The sequence below is a fragment of the Crinia signifera genome, chromosome 11 (genome assembly GCF_055691185.1).
Source record: "Crinia signifera chromosome 11, ASM5569118v1, whole genome shotgun sequence".
Classification (NCBI taxonomy): Eukaryota; Metazoa; Chordata; class Amphibia; order Anura; family Myobatrachidae; genus Crinia; species Crinia signifera.
Genome location: NC_139227.1, coordinates 85,970,605 through 85,990,671, shown reverse-complemented (window position 1 = coordinate 85,990,671; position 20,067 = coordinate 85,970,605). Strand labels below are relative to the sequence as shown.

The window sequence follows — 20,067 nt, the reverse complement described above, 5'->3', positions numbered from 1 at the left end:
GGAACGCACGTCGGCAACAGGAGTACACCCGGCTTCCGCGTCTTTGACACGCAGGAGCTCTCCCGTCCAGGTATAACCTTAAGAGCACAAAAAATGTGCAACAATGTGTTAAAGATGCCTACACAATATGGCATAAATATAACAGTGTACAATAAATGATTTTTACAATATTAATATATATAAAGAAACAAAAAAAATGTGTGTGAAAAGGACAAACATGACGGACATATTAAAAAAGTAACCCATTGTAGGTCAGAATACTTTATAATGATTTATGCAAAAAATTATAATAACAGAGATCCCCTAAACGGGGAGTATAATAGGGGAAAAAAACTTCTTCAGGCTGAGGCACGATGGATCCATGTGTTGGATACCATCGCGCCTAGGGGGTTGAATGAACAACATGGGTTACAGAGCTATTTGTAAAGGTGGTTCTTGGCTGTCATAGCGTCCATTTCTCTAGCACAACCCGGTCTGTATACCTGCAATCTATTGTACTTATTAGCTAATGTTTACAACTTATTTTGTATCAATTTAATAATCTGCACAGTACTGCTCCCATTGAGTGCTGGGCTTTTGTTAAAGCATAGGTCAGGTTAATGAAGTAATAAATTTGTTAATATAGTGATTTTAATACTCCCCGTTTAGGGGATCTCTGTTATTATAATTTTTTGCATAAATCATTATAAAGTATTCTGACCTACAATGGGTTACTTTTTTAATATGTCCGTCATGTTTGTCCTTTTCACACACATTTTTTTTGTTTCTTTATATATATTAATATTGTAAAAATCATTTATTGTACACTGTTATATTTATGCCATATTGTGTAGGCATCTTTAACACATTGTTGCACATTTTTTGTGCTCTTAAGGTTATACCTGGACGGGAGAGCTCCTGCTTGTCAAAGACGCGGAAGCCGGGTGTACTCCTGTTGCCGACGTGCGTTCCGGGAGAGTTGACGCCTGCAGATGACGTCACCCGGAAGCACGCAGCGGCCAAGGAGGGATCCGTCTACACGCTTCACACGCTGAGGGCACACCTGATCCAGGTAAGTATAATCATGCATCGGTGGGCGCGGGAATATTTGTAGGGTATATAACACTGTAATTTGTATTCTGTGAGTTGTACCCTGAGGACGAGCAGTTTAGCTCGAAACACTGGTGTCGGTCACCACACAATAAAGCTTTGAATTTGTATCCAGTCTCCGAGTGACGCCTTTTTGCCATCTATGCTACATTTGGTCTGCGACCTGGGAAGGCACCGGAGCAAGTATTATTCTTATACACCTGTGGAGTGCCGGATTCTTCTTTGCCTGTATTGAGCTGGACGGTTTCCGTGGCTGGAGCTGCCTGTACCTCGTTCAAGGCACCCACACCATTTTCATAACAAGTGTATCCTACAGTGAATTCTCAGTGAGTAACCCTGTGGACTTTTGCATTATTATCCTGCGCTCACGGTGGTGAGCAGCTTAAACTGATTGCAGATTGGTTGTCATGGATACAGACCAGGGGATAATGCTTTCCCAAATCGATACTGGGGACTTTTTTAGCTACTCTGATATTGAAGCAGAATCGATTATCAAAGCAGGAGCCTCCACTGCCCATACAGCGGCTATTGAAAATGAGGACCTGTATAAAGATTGGTTTACCCTCAAAAAACGTGAAATCGATTACATGATGCATGCTTCTACTCTGGCTGAATACTATAAAGACAAGCAGATACCGCGTGGCTTTAGAGTAACCAATATGCCAACTATCGGTAGGCAAAATATAGCGTTTTGCAAACGTTGGGTGAGCATTCTCAACAAGTGTTCCATGGACCTTGTACTCCTGGTAGTGGATGAATCCACCAAAGAATTAGCTTTGGTTAGAAATAAACTAACCGTCTTTGAGTCCACCCATAAACCAGCACTTATACAAGATCTGCAGATGGACTGGCTTGGTAAACTCAACCAGCAGATCGAAACTTACCGTCGGGATCTTATTCGCTTTAAACGAGAGAAAAAGCGTAAAGTGCAATTGGACTATGAGCAAAATCGAGTCTATATGTGGCTCAGCACGGATGGCTCTAAAGGTAATAACAAGAAGCCTTATACAAGACGCTACAGGAATCGACAACATCTGGACTATGATGGTACCAGCACCTCAGCCAGTGACACGGATCTACACACTCCTTCTACCTCAGCAACAAGCATTGTCCCTTTAGGCGTAGCCGCACCGGCCTCCCACAAGCCACCGGCAGGTCGAGGCACAGGACGCGGCGTAGCAAGCAGAACGAGCGCCAGAAAAGGTCGGAAGGTCGCACGCTAGGTAAGGACTTGGTGTTTAACTTATCTAGCACTCCATTGGATCCCACTGAGGTGCAGTTACTATCTAAAGGGTTATCATTTGTCCCGACTGCAAAAAGAGACAGCTTTCAGTGGAAAGTGGACACGTATAGATTTGGTCGCTCCCTGAGACTCCGTGAACACTTTGCAGATGTCCCTGTCACCCCTAACCAGAATGCAGGTGGTGAACCCCAAACCCCCCCCCCATACCTCCGCAGCTTAAAAAATTACAAGCAAGATCCCAATTTGATCCACAGTCCCACAACCCCTCGATACGGTCTTTCACAAGAATGATGGAGAATTCCATTCATCCTATTGAGCCTTCACTGTTGATTTCTAATAATCTATCGTTACATGAACGTAAGGCTTTGCAGTCATTACAGAAAAGGACTGACATAATTGTTCGAAAGGCCGATAAGGGGGGCTCTGTGGTGATTCAAGACCTTGATAAATATTTATTGGAGTGTCAACGTCAGTTGTCTGATAATGATGTATATGAACATTTAAGTGGTGATCCCTCTGTGGATTTTAAACGAGAGTTGGATGATATTCTTGCCACATCATTGAATGAGGGTCTTATTACTGAAAATGTTTGTACAGCTTTAAGAACAGATTATCCGATTGTGCCCTTGTTTTATACCTTACCAAAGGTACACAAAAGGTTAATAGATCCCCCTGGCAGACCCATCATCTCTGCCAGGGGATCCCTGTACCACACTATTTCAACTTATCTTGACGCCTATCTGAACCCCTGTATACAAAAAACTAGTGCTTATTTAAAAGACACAAACATGTTAATTAAACGCCTACAGGAGGTTGATAGCTGGCCAGATAATTTGTTACTCTGCAGCGCCGATGTTACCAGCTTATACACTTGCATCCCCCATTCACAGGGGATGGATGCTGTATATACACTTATTAACAACAATGATGTCTACTGTGGCCCTGATGCACAGTTTTTTATGAAAATGTTGTTTTTGGTTCTGCATAGGAATTATTTTACATTCAATGGTGAGATGTACAGGCAGAAACTTGGCTGTGCGATGGGGTCCCCTGTGGCCCCATCGTACGCCAATGCCTTCATGTGCTTGTTGGATGACTCATTGTTGTTACAGGGTCCCAACAAAGACAAAGTCTTACTTTATCTTCGATATATCGACGATTTGTTGATTTTCTGGCAAGGTTCGGCTGAATCTCTCACAGAGATGTTTGAGTCCCACAATAACTCGGATAGTCCAGTCAAGTTCACTTTTTCCATCAGTGATAGTTTTGTCAACTTTTTGGATGTAAAGATTACGTTTAATTGTGGTAGACTCTCCACCTCTATTTTTGTTAAAGATACTGACAGAAACACTATTTTACGTCATGAAAGCTGTCACCCCTTGCCCCTACGGGAAGGGTTACCTTATTCCCAAATGCTACGAGTACGCCGCATTACTAGTGACCCCGTTGAAACCTGTAGACAGTTAGATTTGATGCAAGAGAAATTTGAGGATAGGGGCTATAGACGTCACACCCTCCTGAAGGCCAAAAGGAGGGTGTTAGACATTTCAAGAGAGGAAGCATTGAATCCTCCAAGTAGGTCCGATCTCATTAAGTCTAAAATTCCTTGGGTCAACGACTTTGCTACAGATAGTCCGGTGGTCACTAAAAAAGTTAAACAGCAATGGTCCCTGATTACAACTGATAAGGATTTGCATGGTCTTAACAAATTGCAGATCATGCCATCTTATAAACGGGGCAAGAATTTGAGCGATCTTGTAGTTAAATTGGATGTGAGCGGATTGACTAAAAAATCTGCACCCACACATTTTTTGACCCGACCGGCGGGCTGCTATAAATGTGTGGGATGTACTACCTGTGGTTCTTTATTGGCAGGTAAATTCATTAGCCATCCACACACGGGCCGCAATATTCCTATCAAATTTGCGGTCACGTGTTCTACTAAATTCGTGGTCTACGTTCTGTCTTGTCCATGTGGTCTTTACTACGTGGGCAAGACAGAATGTCAGTTTAAGACCAGGATGGCTAATCACCGTCATGCTATTAGGCAAGCTCTTGCTTCTGGTAATAGTGATCAACCTTTTGCTCGGCACTGTGTGCAATTGGGCCACAGTGTAGCGAGTGTGAGGTCAAAAATAATTGATCACATTCCTATTCATTATAGAGGTGGTAATAGGGGAAAAAAACTTCTTCAGGCTGAGGCACGATGGATCCATGTGTTGGATACCATCGCGCCTAGGGGGTTGAATGAACAACATGGGTTACAGAGCTATTTGTAAAGGTGGTTCTTGGCTGTCATAGCGTCCATTTCTCTAGCACAACCCGGTCTGTATACCTGCAATCTATTGTACTTATTAGCTAATGTTTACAACTTATTTTGTATCAATTTAATAATCTGCACAGTACTGCTCCCATTGAGTGCTGGGCTTTTGTTAAAGCATAGGTCAGGTTAATGAAGTAATAAATTTGTTAATATAGTGATTTTAATACTCCCCGTTTAGGGGATCTCTGTTATTATAATTTTTTGCATAAATCATTATAAAGTATTCTGACCTACAATGGGTTACTTTTTTAATATGTCCGTCATGTTTGTCCTTTTCACACACATTTTTTTTGTTTCTTTATATATATTAATATTGTAAAAATCATTTATTGTACACTGTTATATTTATGCCATATTGTGTAGGCATCTTTAACACATTGTTGCACATTTTTTGTGCTCTTAAGGTTATACCTGGACGGGAGAGCTCCTGCGTGTCAAAGACGCGGAAGCCGGGTGTACTCCTGTTGCCGACGTGCGTTCCGGGAGAGTTGACGCCTGCAGATGACGTCACCCAGAAGCACGCAGCGGCCAAGGAGGGATCCGTCTACACGCTTCACACGCTGAGGGCACACCTGATCCAGGTAAGTATAATCATGCATCGGTGGGCGCGGGAATATTTGTAGGGTATATAACACTGTAATTTGTATTCTGTGAGTTGTACCCTGAGGACGAGCAGTTTAGCTCGAAACACTGGTGTCGGTCACCACACAATAAAGCTTTGAATTTGTATCCAGTCTCCGAGTGACGCCTTTTTGCCATCTATGCTATATATATATATATATATATATATATATATATATATACAGTATATATATAGATAGTGGAGGAAAGCAGTGGCACTCTGAGTCTTCAAACGGTGCAAAAACGTGAAACTTTACTGGTCTACAGTTTCGGGGATATCACCCCTTCATCAGGACCTGATGAAGGGGTGATATCCCCGAAACTGTAGACCAGTAAAGTTTCACATTTTTGCACCGTTTGAAGACTCAGAGTGCCACTGCTTTCCTCCACTATCCACATATCTCTGGCTTTCAGCCAGCACAGAAAGGCAACTGAGCAAGCTACCCCGTGGGGGAGTCTGAGTGCCGGGCACACGAGATTGATATATATATATATATATATGTGTGTGTGTGTGTACACATACATACATACCCTGAAGCAGGTTGGCACTCACTTATATCCATACAATTGCCTGGGGTCACCTTCCAGAAGTGCCACGTAGGAGCCACATAAATACATCCACAAAATAGAAATGACACTAACCAGGGCTTGATAAGCTTTCAAAATTGCTGTTTTAATCCATCAGCAAAAAAAAAAACGGTTTACATATAGATCGGGTCGAGGTTTCGGCCACGGAATGTGGCCTTACTAATGACCACATCAAAAGCCTTCAAATTATTCAGGGAAGCTCTAAAAGAAATTGAGTGGGATGTGGTATTTGAGTGGAAGAATGCAGAGGAAAGGTGGGATACACTAAAAAATGTGCTTGAATTATTAACTATTAAATATATACCAAAAGTCAATAAGAGTAAATTCAATAAAAAAAAGCCATCATGGTTGGACAAAAAAGTAAGGACCGCAATCAACAATAAAACATGAGCGTTTAAACCCTATAAAGATAATGAGGAGGTGTTTAACAAGTACAAAGAATCAAACAAAATTTCTAAAGGGGTAATCAAAGTAGCTAAAAGTGAAAATGAAGAGCGCATAGCCACTGAAAGTAAAACCAATCCCAAGAAGTTTTTCAAATACATAAATAGTGAACTAATAATTAAAGAGAAGATAGGCCTATTAAACAATATAAACGGTAATAGCTTTACAGAGGATAAGGGTAAAGTAGAACTGCTAAATGAGTTCTTCTCATCAGTGTTTACTAGAGAGAGCAGACAGTAGAACGCATCTCAATATTGCTTTCACGACCAATGAGATAATATTGCGGCTCAGCCAAATCAAAACAAACAAATCACCAGGGCCAGGTGGGATTCATCCTAGGGTACTAAAGGAATTAAGGGAGGAACTAGTGACCCCTCTATATTACATTTTTGATAACTCACTTTCATCAGGTATGGTACCAAAAGACTGGAGAATAGCAGAGGTAGTGCCAATATTCAAAAAAGGAAAAAAGGGATGACCCAGGTTATTAGACCTGTGAGTTTAACATCAATAGTGGGTCAAATATTTGAAGGATTTTTAAGGGATGGTATCCAGGAATATTTAGACCTTAATAGTTGTCTTAGTATTAACCAGCATTGGTTCGTGAAAAATCATTCATGCCAAACAATTTACTAGGCTTCTATGAGGAAGTTAGCAAAAACCTTGATAACGGAAACGCTGTAGATGTGGTCTTCCTAAATGTTGCTAAAGCTTTTGATACAGTGCCACACAAGAGGTTGATAAATAAAATGGAGGACCTGGGATTAGGGGCAAGAATCTGTAGATGGGTAGGGAACTGGCTGTGTAATAGAGAACAAAGAGGTTGTGAACAGTGCTGTATCAAATATGACACCAGTACTAAGTGGAGTGCCACAGGGTTCGGTAATAGGGCCCATTTTATTTAACATATTTATTAACAATATTGGGCTAGGATTACTCAGCAATGTATCCATCTTTGCTGATGACACAAGACTGAGTAGAGTTATTAAATCAACCGAGGATGTCTCCGCACTTCAGAATGATCTTAACAATGTAGATGAGTGGGCAAAAAAGTGGAAGATGAGGTTCAATGTGGATAAAGGCAAGGTTATGCACCTTGGGAGACATAACCAGTGTGCTAGTTATAACCTAAGCAGGGAGGCATTTGGTAATTCAGTACTTGAAAAGGACCTAGGAGTCCAAATAGATAACAAACTGGGGTGTAGTGCTCAATGTCACATAGCAACAAAAGAGGCCAACAGAATTCTAGCATGTATTAAAAGGGGCATGAAAACTAGGGACTCAAAAGTAATTATTCCACTGTATAAAGCATTGGTTAGACCTAACCTTGAATATGGAGTACAATTATGGGCCCCACACTATAAAAGGGACATCATAGAACTGGAAAAAAAAAGAGCAACAAAGCTAATTAAGGGATTGGAGAAGTTAAGCTAGGAGGATAGATTGAGCAAATTGGGACTGTATACACTATAGAAAAGACGTTTAAGGTGGACATGCTCAACATGTACAAATATATCAAGGGCCAATATAAGGAACTGTCAAGCACCCTTTTTACTGCAAGGAAGGAGTCTAGGACATGTGGGCTGGAGTTTAGATTACAAGAAAGAAGATTTTGTTCCCTTAGAAGGAAAGATTTCTTTACGGTCAGAGCAGTCAAACTATGGAACTCTTCCTGTAGAAGTGGCAGACACAATAAATACGTTAAAAATAAGGTTGGTTAAAAACTTCTAAGGGTACAAATAAGAATCATAATCTGTCTTTAAAATATCAGAATATACTATATAACAAGGGATAAGCTATTAAAACCTAGGTTGAACTCGATGGACGCAAGTCTTTCTTCAGCCTTATCTACTATGTAACAATGTAACACTTGAAAACAAGAACTGTGTGGGGCCCTGACGACCGACTTTGAGATGGTTTATATAGTCAGCTTTCTGCCAATATTGGTGAAAACAACACTGTGAACTATAATGTGGTCAAAATTGTCTGATTTAGAATCAAAACCAAACAGAGTAGTTTCTAGGTAATATGGGGGAAATTTACTAAAGGAAATTTGTAAAAAAAAATAGATGTATTTGTACCCAGAAATACACTTATTTTTTACATTTACTATCCCGAAAATACGGCAATTCGTATTTGTATTGATGTGCTATCAATACGAATACAAATTGCCGTATTTTCGGGATAGTAAGGGGGAAATTTACCAAAATGGATTCGTAGAAAAAAGGTGTATTCGTAGGGAGAAATACACCTTTTTTTTACGAATTTGTATTTTCGGGATTTACAATCCCGAAAATACAACAATTCGTATTCCTAAAGATGGAACATTCGTATTTGTATTTACAAATACGAATGTCTACACCATCGATAGGATACGACAGAAATCACCATTCAAAAGAATGGTGGTTCCTGATGTACTAAGCAGCCGTATTGATAATACGGCTGCTAAGTGTTGTGAAACACCCACGCAAATACGACAGGAAAATACACCTTGCTTTCCCTGTCGTATTTGCTTTAAGCCTGCACGGATCAGTCAGATCCGTGCAGGCTTTAGTGTAAAAAAATAGAAAAAATAAATAAATATTAAAAAAAAATCGGCGTGGGGTCCCCCCCACAGCTGTAACCAGCACCAGGCTGAAAGAGCCGGGGCCGGTAATTAAAAATCAGGGAACCCGACAAATAGGGGTTCCCCAATTTTTAACAACCAGCCCCAGGCTCCAGGTCCGGGGCTGGTTCCCAAAATATGGGGGACAAAATGACTAGGGGTCCCCCGTATTTTAAGAACCAGCCCCAGGCCAAACCAGCCAGCAGGGTAATGCCACAGCCGGGGGGAGACTTTTTTCTGACTGATCCGTGCAGACTGCCTGTACGAATTCGTATTAGCGGCCGTATATATGGCCAGCTAATACGAATTCCTACGACACCGGTGGGTTACAAAGCAGTCGTATATGACTGCTTTGTACATTCCCCTCCGGAACACGACTTTGCATACGACTGAAACAGTCGTATGCAGTCGTAGGGGAAATGCCAATACGAAAAACTAGGTTTTTCATATTGGTAAATTTCCCCCTAAATGTCAAAACTAAGTGTATTTCTGAATACAAATACACCTATTTTTTACAAATTTCCTTTAGTAAACTTCCCCCTATATGTCTGTTAATAACTAGTGTCTCAGTCAAGTGTAAAGGTTTGTATACCTGGTGCCAATCCTGGTCGCCGGAATCCAACAGGGTGACGGCATCTGCTTGCAGGGAAGGAGTGACGTTGCCAGGGAGGACAGCAGGGAACCATTCTGCATTGAGCAGCATGGCCCTCGTTCCAGGATTGTAGAGATAGACTTTGCTGCACAGTCTATCTCTACATTCAGGGCCTTATTCTGATTGACTCGCAAGGCCGCGAAATTCGCAGCCTTGCAAGTCTATCAGATGCCACCCTATGCCAGCAGTGCCGCACGAAGTACCCCCAGCATGGCTGCGAATTGATGATTAACATAATCATCCATTCGCCGGCAGGGAGAAGTCATTCAAAGGTTGCTGACCATCGAATGATTTCTCCCGCACACGCAGTTCAGAGAGTCCTATATAGTCACTCCGGTGACATCCGGTGATCCATCAGCTGTGCGCCCCCTGCATGCCCGTCACGGCCTCATTAGCCTGAGAATGCCCAGCATTCTCATGGGAACGCCCATGGAATGTTGGGCGTTTCCATATGCTAATAGGCTGTCCGGCGCCCCCCGCCCTTCTTCGCTCGGCGTGTAGGGTGCGTGTCGCCATGGGTGCACGCACTCTGTGTCTGCGCAGAAACGTGCCTGCGCATGTGCAGGCACAAAGCATCGGTCTTCCATGCTAATGCACGGAGGACCGAAACAATCTGAATAAGGTTCTCAATTCTGATGCTGTGGGGCCACGCATTGTGATTGAATCGGTATTGGTTGCTGCAGAGCACAGTGCGATTTGCACTATGTGCTATGCAATTTGGACTATACTGTATAATCAAAATCGACAGTGCAAATTGCACCCTGTGTACACAGCATAATATTACTATTATTACAGTACTTCAGTGACCCAAAACATGTTTCCACAGAAACGACTCATTTCACAACAGGATCGGAAAGCACCTCAGCTCCACTCAATCTTCCTACTGAGTTAACCACAATCGTTGTGAGTACCTATCAACTGATTTTTTTGTGTACCACTTAATAGCTTCTGTCGATGTTTGCTTGCAAGTCATTTTGAGATCATGTGCTTTTTAGCTGAAATTTAAATGTGTATGCAAATTAGTTCAGTATTGAAATTACCACTTGGCACCTGTCAATTAATTAACTGTTTTAATAATTTAAATGTAGCTTACATCTGCCGCCGATATCTCCATTGTAGTATTGACACCTTCAGTCACGTTCCTCTATTTAAGATACACATTTTAAAATTCTGTCACACCTATATCGAACCCATCACCTCTTACACTGCAGGCAGACACCTTACTAATGGATCCGTTTTCTCCTGCATAGGAGGCATGATAATTCTAACTAATGTAAGCTACTGTTCTTATAATTGTCAGAGAAATAATCAGCATTGCAATTGAGCAGATCGGTTGTGTGTGGCTGCAGGGGATTAGGGAGGTAATTACGATTACGCAAAGCTCATGAAACGCTGGAAATTCCCATGGGTTCTACCCCTCGCTGCCACCCCGCGCTCGTGCCCGCACAGGAAGGTGTGAGCAGGACGACGAATAAGCAATTTGCCACGCACACTCGCACAAAGCGGCTGCACATGCGCATAAAAGTTGCCCAACATCGCTCCCCTGTGCGAATGCGCAGGGGAGCATCACAATTAGAATGAGGGCCTAGATGTGTGACTGCATATGCCTAGTAACAAATGGTTTTGTCCAGTGGCGTAAATTCGTCCCAGTTGCCCGGAGGCAAGATAAATATTGGTGCCCCCCCCCAACACACACACACACACACACACCATCTTATATAAATATATGTATGCATGTGTGTATGTATGTTATGGATAGTATGTATAGAATAAAGAGAGTGTGACATCTATGGTCCTGCTAGGAGGAGGAGACAATCACAGAAGTGATATCAACAGCATTCAATTAACTGATTCAAACTCACAGGGGTGGAGAGGTGCCCCCATTGGGAGCAGGAGCCCGGCGGCAGATGACTCCATTGCCTCCCAGAGTTCTGCCTCTGGTTTTGTTGTGTAACTTCATATAGTTAGAATTCTCTTGCTTCTTATGATCAAATAGCTCCATCAGTAATGTATCTGGCTACAATGTAACATATAGGGGTGCCAACAGATCGGCCAGGCCCCGGTAAAATGAAGGTGGAGGGCCATCGGATTGGGTGTGTCTGCCAGGAAGGGGACTTTGCACACCCCCTTAAATAAAAAACCTTTGTTTATTTGCGGATGTGCGCCGGTGGAGGTGCAGGAGTGATCACACCGCAGCACAGTGGAGAGAGAGGATTAGCAGAGTGTGCTGGGCTGAGGACAGAGGTTATGCTGCAGCGGCAGCCTCTCCTCTCTCTCTCCTACTGCCTGGCTCTGCAGTCTTGCCTTTTGGCATCACTGGTAACAGATGATGGTTGTTAATTTACAACATTGGGAGTTCTATTTCACATCTATTGTCTTCAAGAAGGTGCTTAATAAATAAGAAGTTGATTTTGATTGGTTGCCCATAGAAACATCCCATGTGAAATAGACCTCCAATCTTAGCAAATTTCCCCTGATGGATTCAAATCCAGACTACAGATGGAGCCGCTCTCATTCAGCGGGGGTCTAGCGGTTGGATCGCCAACCTCCAACCCCCACCAGCTGCCGGAAGGGGACACACGCGCACGAGACACTTGAACGTCCCCTTCTGACGGAGCTCCCCGTTAGTCCCTGTCACCTCCCTGTCGCTGTCTTACCGTCCCCACCGCCTCCCCGCACCCCCCCTCCAAACCCTGCCACTCATTGAAGCAGAGATTGGCAGGGTTCACGACCCCCGCCACCCAAAAACTGAGACGCGCGTGCGTGGGAGATGCTCGCTCTGCCCAGTCAGATGGAGCACCTCTCCGCCAAAGGGGGTATTCTGGCGATCCCCGGCACTGGCTGACAGGTGCTCTATCTGTACAGTATGATATTATTTTAAGTATGACCCTTCTGGTCATCCCTTCTCATAGCCCAGTGGGCAGGTCTTAATCAGGCCCATAGGGCTTGAATCAGGTTTGTAAGTAAAGCAAAAAAGCATGCAACTAGGCAAAACCAAGTTGAGCTTCAGGTAAGGCAGATGGAACCATTTCATGAGAGATTTAGATTTGGGTGGGGTGCGTTCTAATGGAAATCATGATTGGAGGGTAAATTAAAGCTATCAGACGTTTGTGGGCTACATACAAAAGCAGCCAGTATTTACTCTGCACAGAAAAAATATAACCAACCCAAATCTAAAGCTCTCTGCACATGTTGCCTCAGTCCTGCCTGCAGTGGAACATGGTTTTGCTCAGTAGTGTGTTTTTTTTGCTTTACTTACAGATATATGAATCAGACCCAAAATCTCCAGAACATTATTTATGCCATACTATTGGTATTATCAATACTGCTATGCAGTTGTTTTGTGGAAACCTGTCATTATGATTAAATGAGCAAGAAGGAGAAAAATCTTGAAGGAATTTCTGTTGCAGGTCATAAGAGTCCTAAATCATATACAAAAGTCACACTGAATTTTCTTTATAATCTCGTTTTTTAGTCAGTTATACCTCTTTTCCACTAGCAAAAATAACCTGGGATTTAGCGCGAGGACACGCATCAACCTAGGTTTTTTGGACCCAGGATGATCCCGGGTCCAGGTGTAGTGTGACCCAGGTCCTGTTCATTGTGATACAAAAGCTGCTCTCATTTCCCAACGCCACCAGGCCCCACCTCACAATGACGTCACCCACCCAGCTTTATGCTGGTTGGGACTCTAGTAGGAACGGGTTTGCAAGCCATGTCGCACCTGGGTAAAAAATCCCAGGTGCCACCCGGCTTGTATAGTTGAAAAGGGGTATAACATTCCAATGCAGTTACTGACTTATTTGACAGGATAAATAAATAAGTGTAAGTTGCTGTGAATAGGATTCCTAAGATAATCATGTGTGGGTCTTGCTGGAATGTTATTAACAGTATTTTTTATGAAATAATAGTAGGATTGTAAAATATAGATGTCATGTATACTTTCTCTCTCTCTCTCTCTCTCTCTCTCTCTATATATATATATATATATATATATATATATATATATATATATATATATATATATATATATACATAGACTTAGTGTGTCAAGCTAATGACAGCAATTAAGACATTTAACCCTTATGAATTAATGAGCATAGAAAGAATAGGAAAGTCCGAACGTGCACATGACACAGCGAATTCACTGCTCTGGAGATTTTCGGAAGACCGCTCATGTGGACGGTCCGCAATACATATTTGTGAGCCCTCCGTGAGGCCACAATCAGCTACAGTGTTTTCTTGGAGTGCCGCACAAAAGCGATGCACAAGGCGGTTGGGGGGAAAAATCTGTTCGATTTCCCCCTCTTTGCACGGCCGCAATGCCATTAGCAGCCATGCACAGAGGCAGGAAGGGGCCAACTGAGCACAGGGCTGTAAAAAGTTGCACCCCCAATACCTATTTTGTGAACATAATCACAATAGTGCAATCTAATTTTATATAGTATTGTTTACTTTATAGTGTATTTGTTTTCCTATGGAATGTTAAATATACTGTACTTCTTTAAAGAAGTACAGTACTGCATGGACAGCCTTAATCATTTTTGTAACTAGATTTTGTCTCATTCACTTTTAGACTATCCCGCAATGTCAATTAGTCTGTCCTACAAATGGAACGGTAAATTTCAGCATTTTTGACTGTTTACCCAAACAAGAACTCAGTTGTAACTCATCAGTGCCGGTATATAATGGGGACCAATGCTGCTTCCAGTATTTCTGCCCAAGTAAGTTCTTGCTCTAATTAAGCTTTTCTTAAAAAAAAAAATAATAATAATATAACTAATGATAATAATTATTATAAACAATGTTACAATGTGGGATACTGACATAAATATTTTTGCAAGCCCCGTTATCTTAAAATAAATGTACAGAGGATCAGTGCTAGGGTGTCGGTGCCCCAAACAAACAATACATTTGTGCCCTCCTATAAATGGGAGCGACAGTGGGTAACACTGAGGAGAGGCAGTGGGTAATGCTGGGAGGAGGCAGTGGGTGCTACTGGGGTGGGGCAATGGGTGAAAGCTGGGGAGAGGCAATGGGTGATGCTGAGAAGAGGTAGTGGGTGATGCTGGGGAGAGGCAGTGGGTGATGCTGAGAAGAGGCAGTGGGTGATGCAGGGAGAGGCAGTGGGTGATGCTGAGAGGAGGCAGTGGGTAATGCAGGGGAGAGGCAGTGGGTGATGCTGGGGAAAGGCAGTGGGTGATGCAGGGGAGAGGCAGTGGGTGATGCAGGGAAGAGGCAGTGGGTGATACTGGGGAGAGGCAATGGGGGATGCTGGGGAGAGGCAGTGGGTGATGCTGGGGAGAGGCAGTGGGTGTCCCTGGGAGGGAGGCAGTGGGTCAAAGGCTATGAGTGATACCTGGAGAAACAGACAGTTGGTGATGCTGGGGTAAAGCAGTGGATGATACTGGGAAGAATCAGTGGATGACAGCTAGTGGGTGATGCTAGAGAAAGGCAGTGGGTGATACTAAAGAGAGGCATTGAGTGACACTCCAACTATATAAAGGAAAAAGTAGATAGCAGTCAAATTTTTTATGAATGTAATACCTTATACAAAGGATTGTTGAAATGATAACAGTCTGGGAGAATAATATCCTCCACTGATTTACATTGCACAGCCTCATTCCATATATCAGGTGGAAGGACAATCAGCCTCAATAAGCCTCCTAGTTCTGCGTAAGTGATCAGACCACCTCAATACTGCATTTAGCAAGGGGGATTTTATTAATTTCATTGTGTTTGTATTTGTATGATTATTCATGTTTAAATGTGTATATGTCCATTCATGTGGATATGTATCACTTATTTTATATTAAAATATTTTAATTGGTTAAATAATATACTACAGTATATATGATTTAACCAATCATTGAGATTGATCTCAGTAGCGCCTGTATTCCCACTAGCATAGCTAGAGGGGGGAAAAAAATAGTCTGTTGTGATTAGGAAGTCTGCAATTGCTTTCTATATGGGCTGCAACTGTGATTAATACCCACCCCAAGAAAGTTGCATTGTTTATTAATTGGTCTCTAAGTGTAATATTAATCAGCGCCTGAATATTGTTGTGATCAGAATACCACTTCTCCTGACCCGCTCTCTGCATTTACCCTGTAACTAAGGTGGCGCAAACTCTGTAAATAGCTGACACAAGGCTAGAGGCCCACATACTTGTTCGAGAAGTTGCCCGCTGCACCCCATTGAGTTACCTGTGGCAAGATTGCATGCAATATATTGTATGCAGCCCTGTTGCATACAATATATTGCATGCGATCGCAGCCCCCCCTGTCTGGCTGGGCTGCAATCCGACAGAACTCACCTTCAGTTGGTGCGACTTGCAGACTCATGGGATTGCGCACTGCATCGGATTGCTGCCAAATATATGCAATTTGGATGTTTTTTTATGCAGTGTATCACTGCAATCACATAAAAAGTTGCCAAATTGCATGCATATTACCCTAGTGCAGCTGTTCTCAAACTGTGGGTCCTGACCCCAAAGTAGGTCCCGACCTTCTCAGCATGGGATAGCGACTCCATGTTGCTGATCATCAGGCTGATGACTTTTCTAATCTCAGTCAGCAATTCAAGGAGTCTGAATAATCTTTTTTAATTGTCTGTTATTTTAGACTCCTCCCATTATTTTGTGCCTCCACAATGCTGCCATGTACAGTATGTGCTCTCTGCTGACTACACATGTGATGTGATGACCTTCTGCAGTCACTTGCTGGGGTCCCGTAATTATTTTTATTGTCTGATGGGGTCCTAGAGCAAAATAGTTTGAGGAGCCCTGCCCTAGTGTATGGAAAGCTTTACCATATGTAATCTCCATATGCTTCAGATTTGGACTAAGTAAATGTGAATGCTGGCAACAAAGTAACACTTTTCGTGCACTCCTATTAACATATACAAGCTATGTACACTAGGCCTAATTCAGACCTGATCGCATAGCTGCTAATTTCCGGAGACCAGCGATCAGGTATAGGCCACCCTGCCAGAGTGAAATTAAGCCCCCTGCAAATTACTTAGCTTGACTTGTGAATATATCGTTACCACTGAATGATTTTTCCAATGTGTACAGGATGTGCATAGCCCAGGACTTACTCAGCTGCTGCAATAGAAACAGCCTGTTCGGGGCCAAAGCTGACATCACATGACTTCCCCTCAAACGCTTTTTCTCTGACAATCCCAGAAATCTGCATATTACCACCCACAAACGCCGGCTTCACCTTGCAGATGGCCAACGATCAAAAAGTAGCAGGATTTTATCGCAGGATGTCCTCTCGCATGCGGACTACAATACAAATACCGGAAAAAACACTGGAAGTGTCAGGAAAAACTTAGTAGTGGCCAAGTGTCTTAGGGGAGAGTGTGTGATTTCAGCAACAGGCCAAATTTATACCGGTTTTCATTGTAGCCGCCGATGACTGGTTCCTGCGGCGTCTCTGAGCCTGCGATGACTGGTGCGCAGTGTAAAAATCATTAATATTGAGCGGCTTAGGAATGGTTTTAAGCATATTTGCATGGCTGCGTGTAGATTTGCAGCTGTACACATCTTTTTTTCGCACACTGATTATATTAATACCGAAGAGGGGGCCGACTACCTGAATGCTGGCCGCTGCACATTTGTGGCCATGCAATCAAGTCTGAATTACCCCCATACAGTAGTTTGCATATAAAATGCTAACTTATTCTTAGCTGTTAACTGATTGGCTAATATCTGACTGTACTGTGCTTTTGAAGGAGCAATTCCTATGTTATTTATTTGTATGTAATTTTTTTTTTTTTTGCTGATATAGTTTGTATTGCAAGTAATGGAATACAATATCAGGTATGTTTTATACTTTATGTAAGAAAATGTATTGCTTTTATAACAAATTTATAAAAAATACATGAACAATATAAAAATATGTATATGGTTTTTCATTAAAGACTCAGGGCGAGATGTATCAAACTGAAAATGCGGTAAAACCCCGGTTTTACCGCATTTTCCTATGTATCAAAACCCGGCCGCACCGATACCGAATTGTAGGGTATCACCACCTTTGAGTGGCGATACCCTATAGAAGCCTATGGGCTTCTTTTCGCCGCCCGCCGCCTCCGACACAAACCCGCCACCTCGCCGACCCCCCCCCCCCCCTCCGGCTTACCTTCCTGAAAGGTCCTCCTGGACCCCGGAAGGTGAACTCCTCCTCCCCGTAGTGAAGCAGCCGGACGTCCTTCCAGCTGCAGTGGGGAGGAGGAGGCGCCGGGGACAGCCTGCTTAGCTGTCCCCGGTGTGACGGGAGCAGGAGGTGTCAGGAAGGTGACGGAGACCCCCCGCACACCACAGTACAGGTATCGCGTCACCTCACCGCGATGCCAGCCGCATATGTTAGTACATATGCGGTAGCAATGCGGAGGGCGGGCGGCGAAGGGCGGCGATGTATTTTAATCCATCCCGCCCACAATATGATAAAGTCATCTATATATTGAAAATTAACATATAACTGTGTAAAACATAATTGTAAATTAGTTGAAGGCTGACAAAAAAAGAACCTAATGCTTCCATATGGGTCCTAATTCGACACCGAATGTGTGTGTGTCCCCGCCGCCGAATTCCTTTGGTACAATGCGAGGTGATGTGTACGAGAACACATTCCCTGCATTGCAGCCAATTGCTTTTTCATAGACAACTGAAAAGAAGGAAAAAAAAATTGAACGTGAAATTAATAAATGTATGCCTTCGCGACAAAAAGTTATTAGTAGTGGCGATTTTTACCTGTGGGATGCAGGGCTTCAGGCCCCCCCCCCAGGAAAAATCCGCCACTGTGTGAAGCCAGATGCAGTGTGTGAGTCTGCACTGGCTTCACTGTGACTGGCAGTGACTTCCTATAAAAATAAAAATGGGTTCTGCGCATGCGCAGTAACTATGACGATACTGTGGATGCGCCAGACCTGGGATCAAAAATATGCTACTATGGACTGCTGCCGAAGCAGCCCATAGAGGTTGGGGGCCAGCATATGTGCATTACCGAAGAAGCTATTGCTCATGCGCCGGACCAGTGACTGGGGTGAGGACCGGCGGCGGGGACATAGGTGCCGATTTATCATTTTGCTGGTGGGTGCTCAAGCCAAAACTATAGGGGAGTGGCTTCATGGGGAAGGGGCGTGACCACAAAATATACCAATTTATATTATGCGGCATAGTTGTCTCCAATATTCAAATTACGGCAGCAGAGTTCCCCCTTTTACACATTGCAGCAGCAGCAGAGTCTCCCTTTTTATGCATTACAACACAATGTAACGATACACACCATGAAATTTATTGAAAGTAATCAATGCTACAAAAATGATTCAGTATTAATGCTCACATGACTATACTGTACATCACAACTGTTGATAAAGATATTTTTGTTCTATGGAATCTGGCTGTATAATATATAAATTATTTTACATCCATTTGTGCCTCCACAATGCTGCCATCCATGCATGTGCTGTCTGCTGACTACACACATGTATGGATGGCAGCATTGTGGAGGCACAAAAATAATTTATATATATATATACAGCCAGACAGGGCCGCCGACAGGGGGGTGCCAGGGGTACAGCTGTCCCGGGCCCCGGACTCTGGAGGGGCCCAGGCAGTTGCCCACAGTGGCACGGCACCACCACCAACCCCCCCTCCCTGCACCAATCCCCCCACCAGTGGCCAGGTGCGCACAATACACAGTGCAGCCTGCAGAGTGCCGAGCCTAGAATACAGAGGGACACGGCGTTCTGCATGCTGCACTGTGCAGTGAGTGCTCTGAGCCCCGAGTCCCGGAGGGAGAAGATTCTGCGCCGCCACCACCGCTGGTAAGTAATAGTAATTGGGGGGAGGAGGCGCTGGAGCATTCAGGGGGGGGGGTGGTGTGCTGGGGTGCGCAGGGGGTGCCGGCGTGCGCAAGGGGGGGTGCCTCTGGGGGCCCGGGCTGAAGGTCAGTCCCGTGCCATAACATTACTAGTGGAGGCCCTGCAGCCAGATTTCATAGAACAAAAATATCTTTATTAAAAAGTTATCTGGACATCATTTCTCATCCTGAGCATCAGGATGAGAAATGATGCCCAGATAACTGTTGGTAAATATTTTTGGACCTGAGTCTGACTGAGCTGAGGGGGAGGCTTGCACTGCAAACTAGTGACTGAGCTGAGGGTGAGGCTAGCACTGCAGACTAGTGACTGAGCTGGGGGCAAGGCTAGCACTGCAGACTAGTGACTGAGCTGAGGGGGAGGTAGCACTGCAGACTAATGACTGAGCTGAGGGGGAGACTAGCACTGCAGACTAGTGACTGAGCTGAGGGGGAGGCTAGCACTGCAGACTAGTGACTGAGCTAAGGGCGAGGCTAGCACTGCAGACTAGTGACTGAGCTGAGGGAGATGCTAGAACTGCAGACTAGTGACTGAGCTGAGGGCGAGGCTAGCACTGCAGACTAGTGACTGAGCTGAGGGCGAGGCTAGCACTGCAGACTAGTAACAGAGCTGAGGGG

At 43.7% G+C, this 20,067-nt stretch overlaps 1 protein-coding gene across 1 annotated transcript in view; it reads left to right on the top strand.

Moving 5' to 3' along the window:
- The window catches only part of LOC146046280 (hemocytin-like), a 137,924-nt gene that overhangs the window by 43,962 nt on the left and 73,895 nt on the right, over positions 1 to 20,067 (top strand). The window contains exons 7-9 of the mRNA XM_083165532.1: positions 10,392 to 10,468; positions 14,142 to 14,289; positions 17,359 to 17,390. Of these exons, the coding sequence (XP_083021658.1) occupies positions 10,392 to 10,468; positions 14,142 to 14,289; positions 17,359 to 17,390 (257 nt within the window). The remainder of the gene's footprint in view (positions 1 to 10,391; positions 10,469 to 14,141; positions 14,290 to 17,358; positions 17,391 to 20,067) is intronic.